This window comes from Atractosteus spatula, chromosome 5 (assembly GCF_055471065.1).
Source record: "Atractosteus spatula isolate fAtrSpa1 chromosome 5, fAtrSpa1.hap1, whole genome shotgun sequence".
Lineage (NCBI taxonomy): Eukaryota > Metazoa > Chordata > Actinopteri > Semionotiformes > Lepisosteidae > Atractosteus > Atractosteus spatula.
The window spans coordinates 22,712,869-22,726,827 of record NC_142710.1 but is presented as its reverse complement, the minus strand read 5'-3'; the positions used below and the strand labels follow the sequence as shown (position 1 = coordinate 22,726,827).

The 13,959-nt window shown below is 35.9% G+C and overlaps 1 protein-coding gene across 2 annotated transcripts in view; it reads right to left on the bottom strand.

Moving 5' to 3' along the window:
• stk32c (serine/threonine kinase 32C) overlaps positions 1-13,959 on the bottom strand; it is an 81,819-nt gene that overhangs the window by 27,505 nt on the left and 40,355 nt on the right. For both annotated transcript variants that reach the window (XM_088917446.1, XM_088917445.1), the window contains exon 2: positions 8,979-9,034. Coding sequence is in view for 1 of the 2 variants with exons in the window: in XM_088917445.1 (XP_088773571.1) it covers positions 8,979-9,034 (56 nt within the window). In the remaining variant the exon portion in view is untranslated. The remainder of the gene's footprint in view (positions 1-8,978; positions 9,035-13,959) is intronic.

Below are 13,959 nucleotides of genomic sequence, written 5' to 3'. Positions count from 1 at the left end.
ATAGGGAGTCTAAGAAAAATGCAGCTTTATCAAACCCAAGCATTTCCTTTAAATGATTTTACTACTCATAATATCATTAAATGTGTTAATTTTTGCATGAAATTACTGAATTTACAAGCAACAGCTCCCTATATTGCAGCAGTGTGTCGTCTTTATACAGAAGTGTACAAAACTTGTGTATGATTTTAATATTCTCCATATTTTCTGTTCCAAAATATTAACAGTTCCTGTCACTATAATGAATTGCAGTTTGCCAAGGTCACATAGGTGCTTACTTTATAAAGCATTTCGATCCCCATGATTCTCCTATAGTTAGAGCCCCTATCAATTGCTGTCATTGAAAGGAACCCCTGGGATTTGCGTGGGGAAGGAAAGGGTACTCAGAGTTTAAATTTAGTAAAGCCAGGAACTGTAAGCTGTCTTTTCTGGGTCAAGTAAATGCTGAAAGTGCCAGGAGCTTCTACAGAACTTTGAAAACAAGACCATTCAAACACAGACAGACATGATGAGGTTTTGAAGAAGATGTCTGCAAGAAATGAAAGTACAAACAGATCCTACTGTTTTCGCATGCCTTTATTTAAACAATGCATTTCAAAGTAGATCATTTTAAAATTAAACACTGCCTGAAAGAATTAGTGTGTCTTACTTTTTTACAGGCAGAATAAGATTTATGTATTGAGATAAAAAAGTTTATTATTATGATAGCTTTGCCCTGATTTTTTTCACTTGGTTATACAATAAAAGAACACAAAGGCACACTCTGCTTATCTATTCTTCATATTGTTTCATATTCTGTAATTAAATAACATATTAAAAAAGAAGTTGGAAACTATAAAGGATACATTACTAAATCTGGCTTAAATTTCAGAAAGTATACAGAAATAAATACTGTATGTATTACCTTGTCTCAATAAAGGACTGATGACTCAAACCAAAGTAAATCAATATTATGTAGTTCAAGTAAAAACAGATAAAATAAAAACATAAAAAATAAGAAATCAATTTAATACAATTTTATACAATCCCTTCTATACAAATAATTTGTTTAAGGCTTAAATAATATGGCTGTAAAGCAATATACTAGTACATTGCTTCACTGCTGATAGCACATCATTCTTTTGCAATAAAACTGATTTAAATATTTGTTTTAAGAATAGTCTTACTTAATCTAGCAATAGGTATTCTAGCTTCATCTAAATACTGTATATAAACTTTCCATAATAAAAATTAATTCAAATTAGAATAAGTACAGAGGAAGGTAATAAAAATGTTAGCATGTGCAACATTTTGGCAGAACATTCATGGATGTCTTTTACTACACTAACAGATGGAGAGCTGTTCTGGTTTTGTGAAAAAGCCCTTCCTCTTTGCAAAGGCATGTTACAAACTTTTCATTGAAACCAAAACTCAATTAAAACAAGAACTAATATATATACAGTATATAAATATCTCTTCTTCCATCTATTATGAAAGTTTTGGAGGAAGTTTAGATCCTAATGTCACACACTTCCGCTCGTGTATGAGTCTCACACCGAGGACTTCCTTTCTTGTATCTCTCTCCAAATCCCTCTCACCACCCAATCTCCACCCTTGAAGCGACACACTAGCTCACTTGTCATAACACTGTGTGGTAGGTAAAGTATAGGGCAGCCCAGCCTTATAGCATTTCCTCAACTAGGTAAGTCACTCCAAATACTTTATATATACTTCATCCACCGATCTAACTGAACTACTGAAATATATAATTATAACACAGCATATTACAGGTCTGCAACACACCTGTCATTGTGTTTCATGGGATTCTGTAAGAACCTTTGGATTACATGAGGAGACAGGTTATGGCCCAGTCTGACAGTGTCATCTGCTTCTCCCTTACTGTACTCAAGGAAGGAGCTCTGTGGCACTTCCTCCCATCCCTCTGCTTTTTCCCTACTGCGCTTTAACAATGGTGCGGTCAGTGGCTCAGGATTAGAGCCCTCAACACAAAGTTCCCCCAGGAGCAGCTGTTTAACATCACCTATCTGGCAGTAGCTGATATCTTCCCACAGGACGCCACATTCAGCAGGAAATTTAAGCACACTCAGTCATTGCAGTCACCCTGTCAATTAAATTTTGAGGGAGAAATTTGTCTTTTCCCTTAAGTCAACTGGTTATCAGAGTGAGTCATACTGTAGGCTGCACAAGCCTAAGATGAATCAATGAGAATCTCTCTGTGGGCTTCACTGAATGTGTGCAGCATGTGCGCCTGTGTGCATATAATGTATATAATAATACCATAGGCCCAGGGTACTGTATACACAATGGATATAAAAAGTCTACACACCCTTACTGAAATTGTACTTTTTTGTCATGAAAAGCCAGAAATCAAGATAAATCATGTCAGATATTTTTCCATCTTTAATGTGACCTTGCAACCAACAAAATTCAAGAGAAAAACAAATAGATATTTATTAGGAAAAATAATTAAAATTAAAAAACCTGCAACACCCTGGTTGCAGAAGTGTGCACACCCTTTCATAATGGGGGCTGTAGCTGTGTTCAGAGTTAACCAATCACATTCAAAATCATGTGCAAAAGTAAGTAGCATACACCTGCCATTAATGAAAGTGATTCTGATTAACCCCAAATAAAAATCAGCTGTTCCTGTAGGATTTCCTTTAAACTTTTCTGGTTGCATCCTACTGGGATAGCCTGCAAGGAGCTGACAAAACATCTACGGGATCTTTTTGTTGAAAGGCACCGATCAGGAGAGGGGTGTAAAAGAATATCAAAGGCATTGGATGTACAGTACCATGGAGCACTGTGAAGACTATCATCAATAAGTGGAGAAAATGTGGCACCACAGGGACATTGCCAAGATCAGGACGACCCTTCAAAGTTGATGACAGGACAAGGAGAAAACTTATCAGTGAGGCTACCAAGAGGCCTACAGCAACATTAAAGGAGCTGCAGGAATTTCTGGCAGGTACTGGTCACTCCTTGCATGTGACAACAATCTCCCGTATGTCTGGGCTATGGGGTAGGGTGGCAAGCCCGTCTAAATTTAGCAAATAAATACATTCAATAACCCCAAACCATGTGGGAAAATGTCTTACGATCTGATGAGACAAAGGTTGAACTTTTTTCTCCTTAATTCTAAAAGAGATGTTTGGCGTAAAGACAACACAGCTCATTCTCCAAAGAACACCATACCTACTTTGAAACATGGAGGTGGCAGCATCATGCTTCGGGGCTGCTTCTCTTCAGCTGGGACAGGGACTCTAGTCAAGATAGATGGGATAATGACTAGCTCCAAATATCAAGATATTTTAGCACAAAACCTGGTGGCCTTTGTCAGAAAGCTGAAGATGAAGAGGAATTTCACCTTCCAACATGATAACGACCCAAAGCACACATCCAAGTCAACCAAGGAATGGCTTCAGAAAAGAAAGATCAAAGTCTTGGAATGGCCCAGTCAGAGCCCAGACCTCAATCCCATAGAAAACCTGTGGAATGTCCTAAAGAGGGCTGTGCACAGGACATTCAATATGGCAGACTGGCAATATGAAGGAGCTTGAACGTTTTTGGAAGGAAGAGTGGGATAAAATTGCAAAGTCCAGGTGTGCAAAGTTGATAGAGACTTATTCACAAAGACTTACTGCTGTAATAAATGCAAAAGGTGCTTCCACAAAGTATTAGTTGGGGGGGGGGGTGCACACTTTTTTAATTTCAATTATTTTCCCTAATAATTATCTATTTGTTTTTCTCTTGAATTTTGTTGGTTGCAAGGTCACATTAAAGATGGAAAAATGTCTGACATGATTTATCTTGATTTCTGGCTTTACATGACAAAAACCTGCCATTTCAATAAGGGTGTGTAGGCTTTTTATATCCACTGTAAACAGCTCTTGGAGACTAGTTTGAATACACTACCACTTTTGTGCAGGTGTATGAATGTCCATTGATACACAGAATAAGATTTTACACATTTTATTTACAATCACATTACATTTCAGCTTGAGGCACCTGAGGAAGTCTTTTTTATAACCAGACACAGTTATAATTGTAAATTATAAGCTATGAAATGGTTACAGGAGAGTGATTGTTAAAAGTAATATTTTTTTTATTTTATAATCCTCCAATGCGGAAAAAAGGTAGTAATTACCAGTTTCCTAATTAACATTTTTTAAAGTCAAGCTCAAGAAATTCAAAATACAACATTTCATGATTATGAGTCTATACTAAATTGTTTGTGACTAAAAAATGTTATTTGTTATTTTGTGTTATTTGTTTTGTTTGTTTGATTGGTTTCTGACAGGAGTTCAGAGTCCTTTCTTAGAAGTAGAAGGGCATGATTATAGCAAAGAAAAAAACTTATCCCGCTAAATACAATTTAGTTGTAAATAATGACAAAGAAATCCCTAATTTGATCTAGATTTCCCTTAAACAAACTTTAAACCACTTACAGGTAAAGCCACCTTTGTTACTTTTACTACATATTTGGTATATTTACTTGTTTGTGAAAAATAAATATATTATGTTTTTTGGTGAATTGTCCAATACTATAAGTATTATACCTGTACTACAACTGCCACAACTACCACTACTGCTAATAATAACATAACAATAGAATCCTCCATCCATCCATTTTCTAATTCAGGGTCATGGGGGAGCTAGAACGTATCCCAACAAGCAATGGGCACAAAGCAGCAGTATCCTTGCTGTACAGTACATCAGGTAAAGAAGCGAGAAATTGCTTGAATACTGAATTGACTTAAGTGGGGGATTTACAGAGATTTCTCTCTTAATTCAATTCAGCCAGATCGTAAAAGTCCAGAGAGGAAATTAGCTAGCACACTGTTTTCTTTTGAAAGGTGACATTGGATCTTTAATGAGTAACCACACTGTAACATCTTATCCAAAAAATGGCACATAATACAGCAGTGTTGTACTATACTGGGTCATTGCTTTCTGGAAATTCTGGCCTAGAAAGAATAGCATCACCTGGTCCACCGACACCATTTGCAGCAGATACCCTGATTTTCCTATTTAAGGTTTCATATTCCATTTCTGACCAGACCCCATCTCACATTTGTTTTCAAACCCTGTGAGATATGTTAAAGTACTTGATGAACTCACTAGTGTTAAATTTTTTTGTTCCTGAATGCAACTTAAAAAATGTCATACTTACAAAATGTGTGAAAAGCAAGTAAATTCACATGCCAAACTGTCTGCTTCTGTGGCAAATATATATGACTTACTCATATGAGAATAACTTTTCCCAAGTTTTTTTTTCTTTTTTTAAACTTAAATACCCTTCTGAAGCTTTGAGTTAATGATCTTTCTCAGTTTCTCCAAGAATGGAAACTGTCCAATCTATTTTTAATAATAAAATCCACATAATTGCCTCTCCAAACTACTCTTTCTGTCTGAATTAAATATTTTGTTCTTAAATTTAGCAACATTTAGCTTTCTAGACCCAGCAAGGCTTTACTGTAGATATGCTACATTATCTCATTTCTGTTCTGTTTCACTCCAAAGCTCTAATTGTAAGTTAATTGATCTTTAATGTCAAATATAAGCTGTTTCATTACTTCCACTCAATCAAAGTAATTGCTTTACAGTGTTCTCTATCTTAATTACACAAAGAGTTTCTTAGTGTTAGGGGGTAACCTCTCGCATCATTGCTGATCTTTCGCTTACAAAAGGAGAATATTATTGTACATCTTTACAATTCACTCAGGGAGTCGGACTTCCCATTGTTTCCTCTAGTGGATTTTAATGAGACACATAGATAAGCTAGTTCTCACACTAATTGAGTAGATGCCCTGGAGATATACAATTATTCTAGCTCATATAAGAACATAAGAAAGGTTACAAATGAGAGAAGGCAATTCACACTAGCTCGTTTGGGTCCTGATAGCTAGATGATCCAAGTGTCTCTTCAAGTTGTTTCTTAAACAAAGCCAGAATGTCACCTTCACTTGGATTTTGTGTTATACTCTCAACTACCCCTTGCGTAAAAAAGTGCCTCCTTTTCTCAGCTTTAAAGTCTCTTTCCTTAGTTCCCATTTGTTTCTTCTGGTTCATATTTAATGGTAGATTCTGAAGTGCTTGAATTCAGGTGAAACTGGTAACACCTGTGAGGATTTTTAATAGCTGAATCAGATGTTCTCCTGATCTTTTGTGTTCAAAGCCAAAAAAGATTCAGTTCTGTCAGAATCTTTTAAGCCAAGGGATGTGTCTGGTTGTTCTTTGTTGGTATGATTCCGGAGCAACATCTTTGTTGCAACAAAAACAATATCCTTTTGTTTGAAATTCAATATTTTCATTTGTTTACCTTTACAATGTCTAGAAAACTGAAATGCGATATCAAAACAAACACCTACAGCACTGTGTAATAATGTGTAAAAGTGTAAAATCCCATCCTTAACCAGTCATTTCAATATAAGTAGTTAACCATTTTTAATTTCCTCAGTCCCATAAATGACTAATACTGTAATCCTCCTACAGTAGTACTAAGAAAAAAGTAAAACCCCCTTTTTCCCCAAGCATTCTTGAGGTTCACCAAACTGCTGAAATGACTGAGACCTTTCTGAATGACAGCACCTGCCTATGGGCATAGACATATAAGGGATGAATTAAACTGTGTAGACTAGCACTGGTCACTATAACTGACCACTCATTTTGATCCACAACAATATTCTAGAAGATTACAACTGAATAAATGTTGTACCATCTTACATCCTGTGTGTTCTCTCTCTGCAGTTTCTGTTAGACCTGTGTATTTTGTCTGCTGCTATGAGTTCTGTTTTAATTCATTTGCCATCTATTGTTCTCACACTTTGACCTCCTTTCTTTTTCAGCCCTTGCTGTTAGCACTCTAACACCTCATTAGCTAACTTGCCATGGTGCCATCAACTTTATTGCTTGAAAGATCGCCAGTCAGTAGAGCTGTTCATGTTCTGCTGTTGCCAGCTTACTGGGGACATTTACAGTCAATTGCTATTCTTGGATTCTTTCCATCAAACTTCTCAATTTATTTTGGGATATCTACCCCCCACAGTGCAAATCTGTAGGAAATTCCTAATATTTAATGCATAATTAGAAACAATCAGAATATGAAGCTCAACTAGGAACAGCAAGGCATACTATATGTGAAAAGATCAGGGGACCTGAGAGCTGTAAGGTAAGGTGACCCTAAGGAAAGTGATAAGAGACACCTAGACTAGTGTGTTAGAAGATGAAAAACTGGAAAAAAAGATCTAGCAAGCAGACAAGAGTACATTAACACACCTGAAGAAGGCTCCACAGCTGAAACATTTTGTTTTCTCTCTTCTCTTTTCAGCATGGAATAAACCTATTATTTGTTCCCCCCAAGAGTACATTATATTCCAGATTTGAAGTTGAACTTAATACTCAATACTGCAGCTATATTTCTTATTAAAGATTGGTTGACTTTGCTAGTTTTAGGACTAATGTGGACAAGCCTCGGAAGGAACTTTATGATAAGAAAGTCAATGGCTCCAGGGAAAACAGTAATGACTCAAATTTACATACATTCAAATGGTAATATATTCTGCAGCAGGCTCTGATGTCATGCTAAAAGAAAACACTTATTTCCAAAAGGAATTTATTAGAAGGAACCAACACCAGTAAACCCTGTGAGACAGTTAGCAAGTCCTTATTTAAAGCTTTCAGAACTTTTAAAAAACAAAACACAGATAACCTTCTAAATTAGATTGTTGTGCTTTCTATTATATCTAATTAAATAGATGGCAAAAGTTTTGTTTCTTTGTACATCGTAGAAAGACATCTTGTCTTCTTGCCCCTAACCCCTGTAAAGAAATAACTTATTACAAAAGGCAATTTTGTAATATAATTATGCAGGTCAAAGACTCATACAAGTGAGTATGTAGGTGTTATACAGGTTAATTCCATAGAATGATTCCAAAATTTCAATTTTTTTATTTCCTTGTGGGAAAAATAAAAGCCATTAACATTTTTTAAATGCTTTGGCTTTTCTTTGTCCACAATAGAAATTTTCTAAACGATTTGTGAATGTATTTTTTATACATTCAAATAGTTTTGAAAGACATAACAAAACATTTTTTAATATGTCATCATGCTCATGTTGTTTTATTTTAATTTATACTTCAGTGGTGAGGCAAACATATTATCAACTTATTAAAAAAATCTTACAAAAGAAAAGAAGGTTCTTTTGTTCAATTTCCTGAGATGTTTCCTGTCTTCTAAACTGATAGTAGCATCTAGCTGTTACAAGGAACACTGTGTATGTATGATTTGAAACATTACTTCATACATTAATCTTTCCACATAATTATTTTTAATCTGTGATAAGGTCCACGTGTAAGCTTATACAGTATGATTCATAGAATTCTCTAAATGACCGTAGAGAGCTGGATGTTCATTTTTAATTTCTGTGCTTTCTAATGGCAGTATCACCAAGACAATGGAAGCACTGTTTCTTTTAGTACTGTAGTATTTACATAACATTGAAACTCAGAAATTGTTTCCTGGGGTGCATGCTTTCTTGGTAAAATGAAGATTAATCAAAGGTATTGTGTCATTCTGCATTGTTATTCAAACAGCATTTAAGTTTTACAACAAGATTCATTATAACAATTTTGGGCATGAGTAAAGTCTCAGTAGACAGGAACATCATTAAAAATGGCAAAAAATTAATTAACTGGTGTAACAACAGTAGTTACAGTATGAGTAATTGAAAAGACAATGTAATTACTTAAGGCCTACTTTATAAATCTCTTACTGTTTCCTTTTTATAATGAGTATAGGTAATTAATACAATAAAATTAGCTTGGGTCCAATGCCTCACAATCTCTGTGTATTATAGTATACCATAAAGATCATTCAGATCTGTTGGCCCTGAAATGCAATATAATTATTATTTCTATCAATGTAAATAATGGACACATGATTCATGAACGAAATATGTGGTAGAGTATTTAAATGCTTACTTTGCCAAAGCTCCCTTTCCCAATGGCTCGAAGGATTTGGAAATGGTCAAAATTCACTGCAAAAAAAGCAGAACATCAATTAGTGCCATATTCATATTGTGCAATTAGATTGCACAATGTTGTACAGATTTATGATATCTCCTATAAATCTTCTGAAATGTATATCTACATAAAATAAAAAACGATCAGTTTTGTACTGTTCATTATTCAGGAATTCAGTGCCTTTGATTACAGAGTAATTCTATATAAAACCATTTGATCATCATAATGAGCCATATTTGTTTCAACACTACTGAATCTGCCCCATTTATCAGAGAACAATTATTATTATCAAAGAGAAAGAATCACATTGCTAAAATGTATTCCATGTAAACATTTCTAAGGTAAATACAGAGTTGATATTCTTCAATGAAGCATGTGAGCAAAAGTGGAGTTTCATCTGCTTTTGTTTATATAATTCACATAAATTCTCAATAATGATTCATAAACATTTTCTAGAAGATTACAACTGAATAAATTATCTTCTACAGTAGAACTATAAAAAAGCAAAAAAAATGCACTTTAGCATGGAACACTGAATACCAGATTAGCCTGCACTACTAGGTCAGTACAGAAGTGTATTTATCTGAATAAGAAGTATTTGCTGTGCTTTTCGGTTTTAAGAAATAATGTAAATTTATAGGTTATGCACTTGAATGTATTACTTCCACATTTTTGTCTACAGATACCTAAATGTGATATACTGTATCTCTATTAATAAACTCAGATACACAGTATCTTAAGTGTGTTCCTACATCACTTGTATATGCCAGAAAAATATTTTTAATGAAAAAAGAAAGATTGATTCTATGGATGAAAATCCTATAGGAATGTTATTTCCTATAGATGAAGATGATTGTTCCTGTAGTGTAGCAGAAGCAGCATCCAAGTACCATTCACCATGTTCCCTAAAGGAAAAGGCAGAGTTTTTGTTCATTTGTTTATGTTTTAACCTGTGGACCCAGTGAGAGATTCCATAAAGGCTCTTTATTCTTTCCTCTGTAAGGTTCATTAAATTGAATAGATGTCAAGTTTGATTTTTTTTGTCAAAATGACAGCTTACCGTGTGCAGTGATGCATTACTCTGCAACCTAACTTCTCATCTGTCTAATCTCTCACTCATCTGTCTAATGTTAAGCTTTGTTTTGATGGAGACCAACACAACTGACTCAATTCAGCTGCAATATGCAACCACAACTAAAAACAAAGGGAGGAAGTGTGAGAGTCCTCACGCACATACAGTAGCTACTTTACTTTAAATAACAAATCAGAATAAGTACAAGTCATGCACATTTCTCAATTATATAAAATTAACAGGGGTAAATGAAGATTAGATAAGGACGGGCAATTCAGAATTTGCATTGGACTCTAAAGTTTTCTATTTCTTATTGTGAAAAGATTAGATGCAAATTTCAATTTTTTTCCACAGTCATCAACATAAATACCATAGATCTGAGAGATTAAGAGTAAGTTATTTTATTTGATTTTTCTCGCATCTTGATTAAAATAACAAAGTATTGATGTAGACAAATTGAATTCTTCCTATTATTTTATGTTTTATGTTCTCATAATTCAAGATTTTGTGGGAATATATTGTCAGAAATGGGGGGGTTATGAAAATGGTGAAGATCAGGAATTGACCGAGCTGTTTAGTCAATAAGTAAAATAAATATTCATAACCCCCAACTTGCAAGTGATTTCTTCAGAATATACACAAGTGCTGGTTATAATTAAAGACACATGAATTCTTTATTCTCTGACGTAGCTTTGGTGACAAGAGTAATAATCCAGGCACACTTAAGAAATATTTAGTAACAATGAGAAGACAAAAACGATGCTACAGAGAACAACTACAACCAAGTTATTCTGTGTATACTGCATTTACAGACAAGGTGTTTCAGAGGCCTAAAACCCTAATCATCTAGAAACCCCGAGGCTGCTACTAAGTATTGAACTCTTGAATAATGCCAACAGAGGCCACAATAAGAGATAAGCTGCCTTCTTAGTAAATGCAATACAACCTTCAGTTAATTTCTCTTTCTGCAAACACAGATGCCACAAAATAAATGGGAGCCTATCTTCCTATCCTAAAAATGAACCCTAAGCAGGAATTATGTCTCTTACCAAGGTATCTTTTACCCAGGAAACCCACGTTCCCTAAAACACAGAATAGCCAGCCCTCCCTAGCGAGATTCAAATACCTACTGTAGCTCCAGTCAGGTTTTGTTTAGATTATCATAAAGTAGGGGCTCTCATCTGGCCTGGCGCAAGCTTCAGGTTCCTCCTGACTCCTCCCCTTGTGGTCTGACCTTCCTTCTCTCCCTGTCCTTTCTCTGTGGTTCTAATGTGGTCTTATATGGTGTGCTTCTGTACTGCTCATTAACAATCATTAACCCACAATTTAATTACCTAGGTATACCAAGGTAAACTTTCCAATTGTTTTTGATCAGGGGATCCCCCACATCTCAGAAAACATCTCCTCCGTGTCACGCCCTCTGCAGCCAGAGGGCGCTCCTTCTCTGTCCTGTCTCTCATTTCCGGTTCTTTGCTGTCCTTCCGGTGTTTCTCTCTCTCTGGGGATATATTTCCGGGTCTTTCAGTCTGCCTGCGCTCAGCATTGACGTTCGGATGTCCTGAAACCCGCCTAGCACCAGGTCGCCCCACGTCCGCTACCTAATGGCATAGGTTTCTATACGGCATTTCCTGAACAGCTGAGCCCGGGCTAACCCCAGTCTCGCCACTACGCTTAGGGTCTATTTGCTCTCCTGCCATTCTACGGTTCGTCCTTTCCGACATCCGTGACACTCCACTTTGAAGCAGAGTAAACTTTGAAGTGTTTACTCTGCCAGGTGTCACACACTTTATAACTCTTAGAAATACTTCCTAGTCACTTTGAAGCTGCAACAATATCAAGGTCAATTCTGAAGACACCCTTCCAAGTGCTTTTGATATGTTCAGTGTATACTGTGATTTATCTTTCACATACAATAACTATATAATTAGTGTGAATCCATTGAATGTGGACATTTAGGAATAGCAGTAATTTAGTTTTCAGGATCATTTGCATTGTTTGAACATGATGTAACAGTACAATTACTGTTGTGTTAAACACGTGTCCATTTTCTTTTTTTTGAACACTGAAGATTCTTCTAAGGTGAAAAAGATTTATTTGCATCTGTTGAGATTAAGACTGCATGTTTATGAGATGCAGACCTCATTCTTTTGGTACATAAGTAGATAATAGGTATATATTTATAATATATACCTACAGTATTATCTACACCTGAACACCTGAAGAAGGCTCCACGGCCGAAACGTTGTGTTCTCTTTCTTCTTTTTTTCAGCATGGAATAAACCTATTACTTGTTCCTTTGCGGCCTACGCATGCTGACGCAGCTACCCACCTGAACATATATTTATAATGTCTAAGTAAAAAATAATTAAGTAAATCATTTTTTTACGTGAATGTGATGCATTCCGTAACAATGCAGGAGTGGGTGGAACTGCGGCGAACACTGGTAAGAGTTGACGCCCCAACCGAAGTGGCGGAGACAGCAGTGTGAGGTTAGCGAAAAACAAAAAGAAAAAAAAATAGCGGGGTCCAGCCTGTGGAAAAAGAACCGCTTGGGACAGTTGTATCCAGTCTGGATTAGCCCTATTTCGCGGGATTCAAACTGGAAGAAAAGGAGCGTGCGGCCAAAACAAAAGGAACTCAACTCAACTCTGCTCGTTCCTCCGGGAAGCTGTCCAGTGTGTCTTAAAGAGCCCCCACAGCTGTAGCTCATCTTTCATCAACCAGGACTAAGGACTGGTTGCTAAGGCAATGCGTTACCCTTAATCCAGGGCTCCACCTCCACACTGAACACACCCCCTCGTAGTGCCACAATTCCTACATAATGCAAAATGACCTGATAGTTACCCCAATATTGGCATTTGTAGTATAATTTAGTTTTTGGTGTTACAAATAATATGAATGATCATGCAAAACTGATGACACAATCAATATAACAGAACATGTCAACACAATAAATTCAAGTTGTGATTACAAAAATAAATGAGTGAATTACATATGTGTACATTTCAGGAGCCAAAATGCACCAGTCACTATTAATCTGGATGTTTTGTGATTTGTAATTTTAAAAAAAAATCTATTTCAGTTCCAGTCAAACCCTCTTGTTGGCAAGCATACTGACTTTGACTTATCTAGCACTACAGGGTCCGTAGAAAACAAAACTAAATTATATTTAGATATTTTACATCCCAATTTTTAACAACCATGTTCAAATCCTAATCATTACTACACTCTTCACACTAACCTACCACTGTAGACATCAATTTTTATTGCACTTCTCACTGTCCGTGCTTACTGCATTGTATTGTTGTATTATTGTATTATTATGTTACACTGTACTGTGTTGACTGTGCCTGGCTGCGGTCGCACTGCAATTTCCCTCACGGGATTAATAAAGTATCTATCTCTCTAACTATCCATCCTGTGAAGCTCATATGAAGTCTGGCCTCTCAATTCGTTTTTGTACAAGAATTCTAGAACAGGCATCAGATGTCAAGTCAACTGAAGAATACATTGACCTCCTGCAATATTATCAAATTCCACAAGAACCTAACCATTATGAGGCAGTACTGTTTTAAGTCACAACCAAGCAGACTAGCTAATTTATTCCCACTGATTCCAGTTAAGCATACCCCATGAATTAGAACTAGGGAATCACAAGTTTCTTTCAAAGAAATGAATGAACTCTGCATTAGGTACATGGGTATATTTAATGTAGCCAGCTAACACCAGTGTAGACCAGAGCCTTACTTTACGTTTCTCACTAAGGAAGTGAGACTAATCAATTCACATCTAGCGTTCTCATGTTACATTATAGGCTCATTTTTGTCAATAATCCCATTAAAAAAAGCCCATAGATATAGAACACTT